The sequence below is a fragment of the Electrophorus electricus genome, chromosome 20 (genome assembly GCF_013358815.1).
Source record: "Electrophorus electricus isolate fEleEle1 chromosome 20, fEleEle1.pri, whole genome shotgun sequence".
NCBI lineage: Eukaryota > Metazoa > Chordata > Actinopteri > Gymnotiformes > Gymnotidae > Electrophorus > Electrophorus electricus.
This window is the reverse complement of record NC_049554.1, coordinates 3,662,596-3,676,593: the sequence shown is the minus strand read 5'-3', so window position 1 is coordinate 3,676,593 and position 13,998 is coordinate 3,662,596. Positions and strand designations below refer to the sequence as shown.

At 37.2% G+C, this 13,998-nt stretch overlaps 1 protein-coding gene across 4 annotated transcripts; it reads right to left on the bottom strand.

The window, feature by feature from the left end:
* Window positions 1-1,984: 1,984 nt before the first annotated feature.
* LOC113578939 (anti-Muellerian hormone type-2 receptor) lies at window positions 1,985-13,629 on the bottom strand. 4 transcript variants are annotated; one of them, XM_035520497.1, is made up of 11 exons: window positions 13,452-13,629; window positions 12,840-13,043; window positions 11,215-11,370; window positions 9,760-9,858; window positions 7,638-7,714; window positions 7,091-7,306; window positions 4,457-4,571; window positions 4,143-4,318; window positions 3,571-3,730; window positions 2,837-2,973; window positions 1,985-2,418 (listed from the first exon to the last, which is right to left on the bottom strand). In XM_035520497.1, exons 1-11 carry the CDS (start codon window positions 13,477-13,479, stop codon window positions 2,281-2,283), a joined length of 1,506 nt encoding a protein of 501 aa, XP_035376390.1. In that variant the 5' UTR covers window positions 13,480-13,629; the 3' UTR covers window positions 1,985-2,280. The 4 variants fall into 4 exon arrangements, with proteins under 4 accessions (XP_035376390.1, XP_026868298.2, XP_026868297.2 ...); XM_027012497.2 differs by having other exon boundaries at window positions 1,985-2,403; XM_027012496.2 differs by having other exon boundaries at window positions 3,571-3,727.
* Window positions 13,630-13,998: the final 369 nt, after the last annotated feature.

The following is a 13,998-nucleotide window of genomic DNA, read 5'->3' as shown; positions in this document are numbered from 1 at the left end:
CAATATTTAGCCAATTTTAAGAGTGCTACATCCTTTTGAAAGACTTTTTACAATTTTTTACTTTTTAGTGTCAGTTAAATGTTTGTTTGTTTTTTTAAATTATGTACACCTTGATATAGGGTGTTGATCTTCTTAGGCCACATCCTCCCTCATTATATAAATACACATCACTAGATATGCTTAAATCCAATAAGCATCCAAGTTTATACAGCTTGGATTTGGAAAATTATGATATGATAATCCCTTTCCTAATAATTGTGCCCACAGTGTACGTGCCTTCTAAAGGACCTTTCAAACTGATAATACACATCACAGCATTCCAATCACTCACACGCCTCAAGGAAGCCAGCAGTTGTTTTGAGGTAAATGTAAAAAGCTAAAAGAATTAAATATACTTTTCTGACATTGGAGGCTAAAATTTGCATCTCCTGTATTAAATATTTCTTCCCAATGTGTTTTGTTTAAGAATATTTCAATGTACATAAAAATTAAGATAATGAAATATAGGTTCATTATCTAAGAAAATACACACTTCAGATGAATATTTAACAAGGTCTTCACAGTACTGCATTTTAAAGAAACTAACTTCTACTGTACTACACAGTTTTATTTCAATGCAAATTATTTTACACAAATACATTTTTTATAATTGTCAGTAAAAAAACAACAACTCAAGAACAGTGACCGACATGTTGATGGATTATTTTTACATATGCTTTCATGGAATAACAAGCAAATGCTTGTTGGCATTGCAAACTGTAAGTAATGAGACTGAAATGTAACATTTGTTGTTTTGGCTGTATACTCCATATTTTAGGAGAAACAATGCAACATTGACTACAAGATGAAAGTACAGAATGTCAGCTTGCATTATAGGTCATTTACTCTTCAAATGTATACAAATTGTGAACCGTTTGTGGACTGCTCACTCACCACAACTTCAGGGTACTGTATGTAATTAGCCAATTAACATAGTCTTCAGTAATATTGTCATGTTTACTATTTGGCTATAAAGCCTTTGCAATCAACACAGACATCAGCAGACATTGGGTGTCCATCATGATGCTCTGACTAATGTAGTTGTTTTCAGTTTTTTGCTTCTTTTAGGAACTTTTTACTTTCTGTCTTGGCTTCAGTAAGTAACCATAAAAATAATCAAAAATGTTTTTCTCTCTACATATTACATCATCTCACCAGTCTGGTAAAGGTTAAAGGTTAATCATCTTTGCAAAAGACCATAATGGCTTGCTCTCTGTAACTTTTTTTCCTTGAATTCCCCAACTTCCAATTACACTTCATAGTCACACCTCCTGGAGATCATTCTGCTCAATAAAATATATATACAATGAAAGGTACACAATCATTACCAACGTTATTAGAAAAACATTGTAGGTGTATAGTTACACTATACCCTCTCTGATGACATGCACAATTTAGCCATCCTCCAACTACTAGTGGTGAGTTTATGACCATAGGGCTACTGCTGGTTGTGCCATTTTGAATAGAAGACCCCCCTCAACCCATCTGACACAGACATGTAATACACTCATACCACAACACCCATTGCTACTGCATTACCACGTTAATGTTATTTCTGTGTAGAAAATGGCATGCTACCCAGTCATCCTCCAGTTGCCCTGTGGAGAGAGACTGACCAGTAATGAATGGCAGTGGGTGTCAACAAACTGTCCACGACAACAGGCGAGCTGCTACTAGACGGCGTTTAGTTACTGTGTAGATTCCAAACAGAATTAGTACTTGGTTCTCACTGAATAATCGGAGTACCTCTGCCAAATATAAGCCTTAAGAAATGACTAACAAAGATACACGCAAGGTTTAAAGCAAGTTAAAAGCAAATGCAGCGTTATTCATTATGTGCCATTAGTTTGCCATCTTGTTGTTATCCAAAGGTGGATGGATTCCCATTCTGATCCGTGATTTCTCTCAAGGTCACCCCCCCCCCCCCCCCCCCCCCGCTCTTAGGAAGTTTCTTTGACACAATCTCTTTGACGTGCTCATTATGGGCATGAACCCATATTCTCTGTATGCATGATTCTTGTAAAACTACTTTGTGCCAGCTCATTGTAAAAAGTGCTTTACGAATTAAATTTTGAATTGAACTGCAGTCATCAATCTATTAGTTAAACCCATCTAATAGATTTCATAAATCACTGAATGTAGGTGCAAAGTAGTTGTGTATAAGTGGGTAGCACATGTATGATTATACTGCAAACACTGAAATATCCACCTTCTATCTACAAAGGTGTTTTACGACTAAAACTAGGCATCAAATGTAGCTTTTCCTAGAACTAGCTCAGCAGGTAAAGAAGCTAATCTATCTGCAGTGCACTGTGCCGTCAGTCTTGCATCTGGATCGTGGTCCCAGCAATCTTCAAGCAGTTCCTGCACAGAGAATCCCTGTAAATGTAGTATACGGAATAACATTTCAACCATACTGGAATTTACAAAAAATTACATAGCTCACATATAAAAAGGAGAAGGGGATATAGATTCTTATTGCTTAATTACCTCAATTTTTATTGGTTAATTAATTATAGTCTGTGATTGCCGTTTACACTATATATCATGTTCATGACTTTTTCAGGGCAGTCATCTCTTACTGTTTGGCAAGTGCACATTTATTATTTACATAAATCTGACATGGATGAGCTGACCAGAAGGAAACATTGTTTTACAGTAAGCAAATTAAAAAGAACAGAAAAAAAAATCCTACATTTAACTACAGATACAAAACAAATGCAGAATCATTTGCAGCTGTAGAAAAAAGGTATTAATCTTAAATGTAATACTGCCACCTTCACTGTGTGGTATGTACCTGGCAGTGAGTGTCCCAGTATAGTGGTATAGTTGGCCGAACCCTTTGCTCCGACACCAAACTTAGAAGATCTTCAAGGGAGGGACTGGGTCCTAGTTCAGCTTCATATGGCAGCACGTGTACTGGGACAATAGAATCTGGGAATGAGAAATGAGATGCACAAATGAATCAGACTGTACCTTAAAAACCTGCAAATACTGTTTGCAATATACAGCATGTGTAGCATATTGTATTTATCTTTGTAAAATGTTTTTTAAAAAGTCACTTTTTACAAAAATAAAACAGCTATTACTGTACAATAAAAATAATGTAAACAAAATCAAAAAGAAAAATATTTTCCAGTGGCCAATTTTAACATAAAAAGGTAGCTTACTTCTAGACCCCCAAAAAAGTAGTCAGTTTTATTGAGGTTTGGTAGGAAAATGTTATTCGTCACCCAGGTGTTGATTCATTTTTCTGTCCTCTGGTGGATTTGAGATTATTTATATATATAATATATATATCTGGCTTAACTAATTCATTAAAAAAAATCCTGTAGTGTTTATGTATGACATGAATTGGATATATAGTACATAAAACATCAGATAGCCTTTCATATAGATTTCCATCATGCTCCTTTTTGCAAAAAATTACTCCTGTACGTCACTGAGGATAAAATAAGATAACTGCTAGGATGTTCCTCTAGAGTCAGCAAATGGTTATTAGTTTGAGTAAATCTATACATATTTGTATACCTGTGCGGAGGTCTGAGCAACACACAAGCAGCTCCCAAAGCAGCAAGCCCAAAGAGTAGACATCCCCCTGTAGCAAACACCGACCACTGCTCAGATTCACACAGCCCTCCAGGATTTCTGGTGACATGTAATGGAGAGTCCCCATCTGAATCCCACCCTGCTTATTGGTCACAAGAAAAGTGTTATAAAACATCATCTCAGCCAAAATATAAATAAGAATTCAAAAGTTCTATAAATGCTCTCTTCATACACCATAACCATTAGGCTGAGCTATCGGGCAAGTTGAGCTAAGGACAGCATTGCCATCACTGGGCTTGGTTACAGCATCACAGATTAAGAACTTTTATTGCCTTTGTTCTGTTGTAGAAATATAACCATGGGCATCATTATCATGGTAACCAAGTCCAAGTGAACTAGACCTGCATCGGTTAGGCTACATGTGGGTTGGGTGCGTAAAGGTATTACATTTATGCCAAAATTGGGGTGACCCCTCTTTCTTTAGGAAGATTATTCTGATCAGAACAAGCATTCAAAATAAATATCCAGAACTTCAACTCCAAAGCTTGACTTACTGTTGGAGTAGGAAAAACCTCTGTTCTGTCAGAATGGCCCTGTAGTGCTCGATGGGTTCTGGAGCACTGGAGCACCATGGAGCAACCAAAGTCACACAGAGCACAAGAACCATCTGCCTTCACCAGAACATTACTACTACTCAAATCACAGTGAGCTATCACTGGTTTATACACACCTAAAACATGAAAACAATGAATTATGTTCAAACAACGCAATAAGGAAGCATCAAATAACAGTATATAGTTTTATGCATTGTATACAATTTAGAAGGGAATAGAGAAAAAGTAATATACATTGGTTTGGAGGTGCCCACCATTTTTGTTAAAGTCAGAGTGGAGATAGGCCAGTCCTTGTGCTAGAGTCTGTACCAGTTTTAATGTAGATGCCCAGTTACACACATTTGTGGAGAGGAATTTATTCAGAGACCCCTAAAAACAAGAAAAATTTGTATGTCAGCATTTCTGGGCTAAAACATAGTGAGTGAACCAAAAAAAAAAAAAAGTATTTTATTTTTTTTTACTCTTTGAAGACACAAAATTACAAATGGAAGATATGTGGGTGAGAAATACTCCTGAGTACACGCCCCCACTAATGTGTGAATTATGCACAATCTAAAGATAACAGAGGTATGTGGTTAAATTTGTTACTGCTGAAACAGTTAAATATGTCTCACTCATATGACAGCTAATCTGTTGGGTAGCCTAGCTAATGTTAGCTACCATCCACACATTCAAATACAAATTTGCCAAACGATATTGATACGTATGTGGTCACTATGGAAACACAAGAGAGTGTTCACTTATATTAATTCAAATACACTGCCAGAGATGCAAGTGAATTCACTACTTTGGAAGCTATTGGTGTCTAACCCCATAGTTGCATTACTGGCTTGAAATAGTAAGCATCTACAGAGCACTAGCTCTATTTCTTCTTTTAAGTATACTGGATTGGTGTGAAGTAGGGTGGATGCTATTTTTAGCATGACTGAACAATCACTACAAAGTACACCATTTCAAACTTGGCTCTAGACTCAACTCTACTACTTTGGATAAATGTTGCACCAGCCAAAAGAAAACAAGGGGAAAAGGGCTCACCTCTTGGTACAATGATCTGAACATGCCCGCATAAATCCTAGATATTGATTCGGGTCAACAGATATCTCCTATCACAGGCACAACCATCCCATAGCAGCAGTAACTGATGTTATGATGTTATTTTCTTTCAATGACAACAGACCAAAAATTCAGATTATACAACTAGCATCTGCTGATTTCCACCATTTCACTGCGAGTTATACTGTGTATGACTATGTATGTGACGAATAAACCAAACTAGAACTTGATTTCTTACCTGCTTCAGACCATTTGGATACAAAGATTCATATCAAAGAGTGAATATGATTGTTTACACCAATCCAGGCTGAGAATTTTGCTGATCACTAAAGAGATGCTTTCTGAAGCAATCAGACCCCTCAACACAAGTAAATTCATCCCTCTGTTGGACATGTTTAAGTCTTTCAAATGATCAAATAACCCAACCTTTGTGTTTTGTAAATCTAATTTCAAATCTCCCCTTTATCTCCAAGATCCTAGGAAACCTTGTAACCCAACAGCTAAATCCATTTATGCACAGTAATCAAATACAAGATCTATTGAAAACAAGTTCAAACTTGATCATAGTACTGTGATGTACCTTGAGAGACCATAATGGTAAAACTGGTAAGTGATTTTTCACAGGCCTTGACCAGGGCTGAATCTCCCTGCTTGAGCTTGATTTCATTATGGTTTTATAATATTGTAATTATAATAAGTATTCTGATAATATTCTGTACATGGTCATAGAGTTTGATCATATTGGCCCCTTTCAATCGAAACCATATTTCATAATGATTATGAAATACTATTTCCCTGTAAAACCCAAAACAGTCTTACCCCAGATTACCTTGGCAACCTTATTGGTTGGACCATTATGGTCCACTATGACAGCTGTGATCACAAGTTGCAGGCTTTTTAGGATTATCTAGAATCATGACTTCAGCAGGAACCCTGTCCTGTTCCTCCAAAAAAAGTCTGAATGAATGGACCAGTCTGAATGGACCAGACTAAAAACCTACTTGTTTAGTCTGTCTTGTGATCAAAAAAACCCACCTGCATATCACAAACACTAGTCCTTTAATCCATCAATTTACTAAGACGTTGTATCTCTCCATTACCTATAATTATTTTTTTCATGAATTCTGCTATCTAGTGATGCCCAAAGAAACAAGTTAGTCTGATTCATGATCTTCTAAAGTACTAATATTTTTGAACACCACACGAACGATGAATGTAGTAACATTTATTTCACAGGATAATTGGTTTGATCAAGGTCACCATTCAGTGCTCTCCCTTTCAAGAGTGTGCATTCTCATCAACCAAAAGGACTTGTAAACTAGCATATTTAAAATCAACATTGATTTGAATTGCTCAGGTATTTGCACGGCCTGTTTTGAACACTAGTTAATTCCTTTACACCATGCTGATTTTAAAGGACCGTTATGATATATGGAAGAAATTTTAGTATTACAGGGGCTTACACACACACACACACACACACACACACACACACACACACACACACACTTTACTTGCCTGTTTGATTTTTTTTTTTTTTAATTACAAATGTATTTGGTAAAAAAAAAAAAACAAGGAATTACTAGCAGGATCAGGCACACACACACACACACACACACACACACACTAGTTTAATAAGTAGCTTATAGTAGCCATACTTGAACAAAGTTTTAAACCTCAGGGCTAAAATACATGTTGAGTAAGACATCCAACTCCCTAAGCAAATACTGTTGTTCACCCTAAAACCCATCCCTGCACTGAATTTATTGACAATATGTCTAGGTCTCAAGTCAAGAAATATCACTGAAATATCTTGGTAGATAATTATAACTCACTTGGGTTGCCAGTTCCAAAACCAGCACAAACTCCTTCCCCATTCTCCCTGCTCCAAGAAACTGTGCAATTCCAGAATGAGTCATAGAATGCAGAAGGTACACATCCTTCTCCTTAATAAACGCTTGCCTCAGTGTTGCAGGAAACACCTTTAGGGCAACTAATGATCCCTGGAAGAATCCCTGCCACACACATGCAAAATGCCCATACGCCACTACCTGCAACAGAAATGGATCAAAAGACAAAAAGGATATTCTAATATAAAGCAGGCATATACAAGACAAGAAAGTGCATGCATATATGAATACATACATACATAAACACTCAACACACAATATTTATATACATACACACATTATATATATATATATATATATATATATATATATATATATATATATATATATATATATATATATATATATAAATATAAAAAGAAAGCGGGAGCGAGAAAGTAAGACACACGCAATAAAGTAGCGTGCATGTTAGAATCATACTAATTACAGATCTATAGTTTAACAACTCAGTTTTTTGTTTTTTTTAAAATACCTTTTGCAATTCGATGTTTGCCAGGTCAATATCAGCTTCCTTCTGGATGTCACATGTGTGGGGTGGTCGTACAGATTCTTTATGTGGAATATTCAGACATGAGTAATACAGCAGGGCATAAGTTCTACTGTTTCTTTTGAGTGAAAATTAAAACAAAAAAGTGACCAGCAAGATCCTTTTTCATGCAAGCTCATAAACCAATCAGTATACTTATGCATAGTACTACAATATATTGGCATTTTCATGGTTTGTGAACTTCACATTGTGTGAGGATGGGACACCTGGCAGAGAAATGGGAGGTCTATGTAAATTAGATAATGCAAGGCAATGTGTTTCTAGCTACATGGAAACCCAAGACTTGAATAGACATTTGAGGGTCGTGCCCATTTTCTGCCCAATATCTGAAATCAGTGCAGTCTCACATGATGGCATTGCCTCTTGAGCAAGCAAAAAAACAAAACCACACAACATGTAAAATGTGAGAATTATGGGGTTTATGGGATGTGCTCAACAAACAGGCTTTAACAGTAAATGGACATGACTGCTCATTGTTATAAAACCATCATCCATTGTAACAACAACCTATTTAATTGAAGGCTTGTATGTGAGGGGTCATTGTTATTTATCATTTTATTACATTACACACTTTATTTTGACTATAAATTTAATGGTGAACAGTACATCTCCAATTGTTTGCTGTTACCTAATAAGTTAACTAAATTGGGGTCTCATATTTGCTTATTTCATGGTTACATGAGCATATCTGTCACGTCCTCCACTAACCAATTTGGTCGCTGCCCTAACAATGCCTAATAGCATTAAGCTATTGATATCAGCATACTTGGTTACAAGATAGTAAGATAAAAGATGAGTAATTTAATTGGCTGAGAAGTTACTAATCAAATCACCACACCCTCAAATATACATTTCTCCCAACATTATTGCTCAACACCTGAACGCACCTGCATAACAATAGTGACAGTCTCTTGGCACAAGATGTTAGGCTGTGTATTGTAAAAATAGGCCATATATGTAGTATTACAGTCATCTCAGTTGTACATTGCAGACAATATTACTACACAGTTGACAATAAAGAAAATAGACTTTCTGCTTAAAGACATCCCCTGTTTAAAATGAACAAACAAGCATTGGCAACATGCTCAAAAACCATTTCCCTGAAAAATATTCCATGACTTCATTTCCTCTACCTTCTATGGGTCAGCAGTGTAGCATAAGGAACTTAATTTTGGGCATGCAGAACCAGTAAAAAAGCCACAGAAGACACACATCTAGCAACAAACAGCAAAAGGGCAATAACAGCCATGAAAGCTCAGCTGAATATCATTCTTGAGCTAATGGGTGGAACTCGTAGAGCCCTATGATATGTCTAACGTTGTACCAGGTGCAACAAGTTAAGAGGAAAAACACGGCGTCATCAAGGTCAGCAGATGTCTATTAGGTAGCTGGCTAATTGGCTAGTCTTGCTAGCACAAGCACCAATACACTGATGTGTTTGAGTGAATAAGTGTGCTTCCAATTTCTGTGGGACTGTCTCACAGACTTGTTAGATTTTCAATTGGCACTTTAAGACATCTTTTTGAGAATTTTCTATGAAACTAAACTTCCATTTCCAGTAAAATGACATTTTTCTTATGCAAGTGGAATAACGTCTCACTACACACCTTTGCTAGATTTTACTGCATGGATAAAAGGACTCAATTCTGTACCTCCTGGGAATCAGTTAATAAATGCAACAGAAAACAATACTACTGTAGTATTACTAGTGCAAATTTGGATACCAAGGGGTATGAAACAAAGCAAAGATCATTTGACAGTAACGGGTGAACTGGTGTAAATTTTTGATAACTAATATGAACTTCTGCTCAGAAAAATCAATCACAAAACAAAGTCGAATACAAGTTCATGTGACATAAGTCAGGGCCAATATTTTTTTTTCTGGACATTGATGGCAGCAATTCATCGTGGCAATTCATCGCAGACATTCATTTTGATTAGATCTATATTTCATTTGGTCCAACAGCATGCACATTTGCATTTACAAGTTGCAACTTGTTCTGTTTTCTTAATTAAATTGAAATGGGGAAAACAATGGCAAACTTACTGCAGTCTTTGAGGAATTTCCATTTCACTGAGGTTATGAGAGATAGCACAGTAATCAGAGCTCCAGCAAAAGTAATAAAGCAGATGGCACTCAGCAGATCTGTAAATAATGAGAACATTTTCTTAAGACAGGCAGGTAGCAAATATTCCCTTATTTACACTGAGCTTGTTGATATTGATAGTGAAGCAAGACCCATTCATTTGAACTTCTGCTCAGAAAAATCAATCACAAAACTGAAAGTCAAATACAAGTTCATGTGACAAGTCAGGGCAAATATTTTTGCCAAATGAATGGATTTTTTTCAGCTTTTTTAAAAACACTGGAGGGACCTCAATGTACTAGTAGGGCTCCATTTTAATTCTGGAAAATGCAATGTTTTACATCAATCACTTAAATGCTGAAGTGAAATAGGAGAATGAGGCGGTCTTCTATAAAGTCAGCCCTGCTAAGCACAACAGCGAAACACAAATCTTGGCACCAAGAGCGGTTAAAATAAATATATTAAAATAAATGAAAAGGAATATTAAAAAAAGGGAGACGTGTGTGTGTGTGTGTGTGTGTGTGTGTGTCTCTCTCTCTGTGTGTGCGCGAGAGAGATGCAACATGAAACATGCACACCTCATGTCCTTTATAAACTAGTTACGGGGAGAGGTAGATCTACCCATGACTCTTACATTAGCCTCCAATGAAATAGGTTGTTGAGTTTCGCAACTCTTTAGTTAAAAAAACAAACAAAAAAAACAAACACACACACACACAAAAAAAAAAACCACCACCTATTTACTATCATAGCCATTTGTTGAGCACATTTTTCATGGCCTGCAATTACTGCACACTTCCACTGTGTGCACACTGCCACCTAACACCACCAACAAAATAAACATGATTCTCAATCCCAAACAAATTTTCACAAGACCTTTATGAAATTAGTGACACCACAACTTACCTTACCTCATTTACACACAAACCCTTTTCTTTGCAATAAGCAGTCTGATCAGCTTTGGTGAAATGTTCACAAATTGTAATTTTTAAATACAAATAGGAGCAGCTCTCTCAATATCACAAAAATATTTGTAAAACTGATATTAAAAAAAAGATTTAATCTATGTTGCAAACTGTATGTTGCAAAAAGGGAGTCATGGAAACAATCTAAATGTAGATTATTAATAAAGAAATGGATCAAGATTTCAGCCATTTTGCTGATTTCAAAGATACTCTTGCCTGCTTAGAGAATCAAAATTCTGGTACTGAGGAATGTCTGACTAGTACACTGAAAATCCTAAGTGAAGAGAGTAAGCCATATTATTAAGATTGTGCACAGAGTTGCCAAGCAGCAAGAAAAGAGAAAAATGTTTTAAAAAATCAAGAGAAAATTAAACAACAGCATGTCTACATCACAACAATATTTTCCAAAGAATATTTTAAGGTGGGGGTGGGTCCTCTGCCATTATTTACCTGAAGCATGTGAAGGTTGACTTTGCTTGGCTTGGTCATTCCACGTGATGTTTAAGTTGCAATAGTCTGAGCTGCACAAGCATCTTACATAGTTTTGAGTAGGTTTTGAGGCATGGCATGATGATTCTGGACAGGATGTTCCCACTGCACTACAGCCTAAACACTCAAGAGGGAAGGAAAACACCAAGAGTTAGAGAAAAATATAGTATTAGATTTACTTTTACTTCAAATAGCTTCCAATATGGTTTCATCAAGTAAGCTTCTACATTAGTGTCGGAAACTATTATGGGAACCTTCCCAAAGAGAAAACCTAAGACCCCAATTGACAAGGCAGCACAGCATGGAGAAGTTCAACACAAACACTGAGCAATCAGAACTGTGGAAAGAGGGCTGAGGATTCCAAGAGCTGAGGATCCTTTTACTCAAGATACCACCCTTGCCTTTTGCCAAGACACTGAACAAAGACTAAACACCAGGAAACCTGTGAGCTACTCCTAAGTTGGAAGGAGGACAGGTGTGTAACTGCCCGATTACCCTGGTGCCACCCTGCATCACCCCCTGGTGGCTGAAAGCAGGCTGGCGGATGGATCAGCACTAAGCCCAGACCTTCCAAATTGATCACAGAGCGTATGAAAATTTCACTAATAGTCTTGTTGTTCAGTTTTTACTATGATTAAACTCATGTCTGGATGGAGACTATGTAAGATTTTAGCATAACATTTTAACAACAGGAAAAGTGCTTGATTTGATTAATCAGCATTGCAAACATAAGCTTCCACCTTTGTGTCCATCTGTGATTGTAAGCTGCTGAATGCCTTCCTTTAATTGACTCTGTACTGCAACTCATACACACCCAGTTACACTTGGGTGTGTTATACTGAAATATGTCAATTTGAAACAAGTGAATGCAGAGCTGAAACTGATTCAGTTGCCTTCAAGTCTCAAGGCTTGTATCGATGTGGTCTGAGTCTCAGCTCGTTTCTAGAAAGGTTGGATGATTAAGGGCGATTATCTTCAATTACAAGCCAGAAAGGCTGATGGCATCAAGAACCTCGATTTTAGTTATGTAGGGTGGAACAGAGTCATGATGTACTTCGGTTGGGGTAACGTGACCAACATGAAAATTCCTGGGAACTCATTAACTGTATTTCATCCACTAAAGTTTTTTTTTTTAGTTTTAGACACACCCGCTCCAGAATGTTCAGATGTTGGCAGGTGCTTAATGCAGTCAGAGCTGTAACCCTGATGCCATACTGCAGTGTGATGTAGGTAACAGCAAGCTTTCTTTGAAGTTGTAAAAGGTTGAGTTTTCCCAGTGATGGATTACTAATGTATGTAAACTAAAACTGCTTTTATAGATAGGAGCTAGCTAACAGGTACCATGCTTAGCTGATTCTAGGCTAACCTGTGGACTCAATTTGGAAATCAACAGAAGTGTAAACATTTTAGGGTAACTTAAGTCAGAGGTGGTGAAAACAATAACTAAACAACCTTATGGATCCAGTTACGTTTCCCAATACACACATGTGGATCTTAAATATTTGGTGAACGTGGGAAAACAAACAAACAAACAAACAAACAAAAACAAACAAACAAACAAACAAAAAAAACCCGCGTTATATTACCCAAGAGATCCGGCCTGGCCTGCCCGTGCTCGAGCTGGAAGAAGCCCATGCAGCAGTTAGTCCGCGCGCAGTGCTGGACACCTCCACTCACATTCCCGGCGCTCCGGGCCGTCTCAGTATTCCGTGGGCTAGCCAGGAACGCACATTTCCTCTCCGGAGCCACCGGTGGAGCAGGAATGCACGTTGACAACCAATCTATGGACGCTAGAGAAAATACAGGCGTATCTTGGGCTCCATTCTGGGATATTGCATTTGATAACTGAAGTCTATATTTCAGCACTTCCGAGCAATATTACTACTTCTGCCACCGTCATTATGACTGAAATAGCCTAACAATATTCGGTTGCTTAAGTTTCGTTTCCTAACCTTCAAAGTTTCGTGCGTAATAGAGGAAAAGCTACAATGAAACTGCTAACTGTTCAGACGTTTTAGATTTACGCTCTTACTGATATAAGCGAGACAAAAGTACTTACAATACTATATACATACAAATCCACAGTCTTAACTTTAGAACAACGTACAGTATAGCGCCCAAGGCTGCTTCAACGTAAACGCAATAATGAACCATTTATTGAGCTCCGTTTTGTTAAGGTGTACTAGCTTTCAACTCACCGACAAACACGATCAGTGACAGTTGCATTCTTGTGTCACATGCGGAGGAACTAATGATGAACACTGCTGCTTATCATGTACAAGCAAAATATTTCCTAAATAATTTCCTTAATAATTTCCTTTCACGCTGAGAGAATCCGTGTTGATCTGTGATCTGCGCGACTTCTGAAACTCTTGACATCAGTTGGAATGCACTCCGCAGAAAAAGAGCGCTCAGATGACCTTGGAGTTTTCTCTCACTCCCACATTACGATAAACCCTGTTCCTCACTGTGAGTTAAAGAGGTGAAGGAATTATTGAACTTTATCTATGCACGAATAACACAATGGAAATTTGATTTGCTTGTCAACATGTAAAGCATTTTATGGAGAAAAACCGCAAATAAACGCGCGCGCACATACAATTAACTAGAAAACAAATTAAACACAAATTAAACACAAATTAAACACAGGCAGCAGGCAATTTAGGTAAACTATATCAGGACCCTTCCCTAAAATGCTGGCGGTAGAGTTGCAAAGTGGAAAGGTAACAATAATAAGGTGACTAA

Bases quoted from the DNA above. Each gene is read 5' to 3' on its own strand.
- LOC113578939 (XM_035520497.1), bottom strand. From the start codon at position 13,479: ATGCAACTGTCACTGATCGTGTTTGTCG. The intron at 7,715-9,759 runs GTAAGTTTGCCA...TTCCACATAAAG, and splicing joins GAAATTCCTCAAAGACTGCA to AATCTGTACGACCACCCCAC. The intron at 2,974-3,570 runs GTATACAAATAT...TCTCATTCCCAG, and splicing joins TTGCTCAGACCTCCGCACAG to ATTCTATTGTCCCAGTACAC.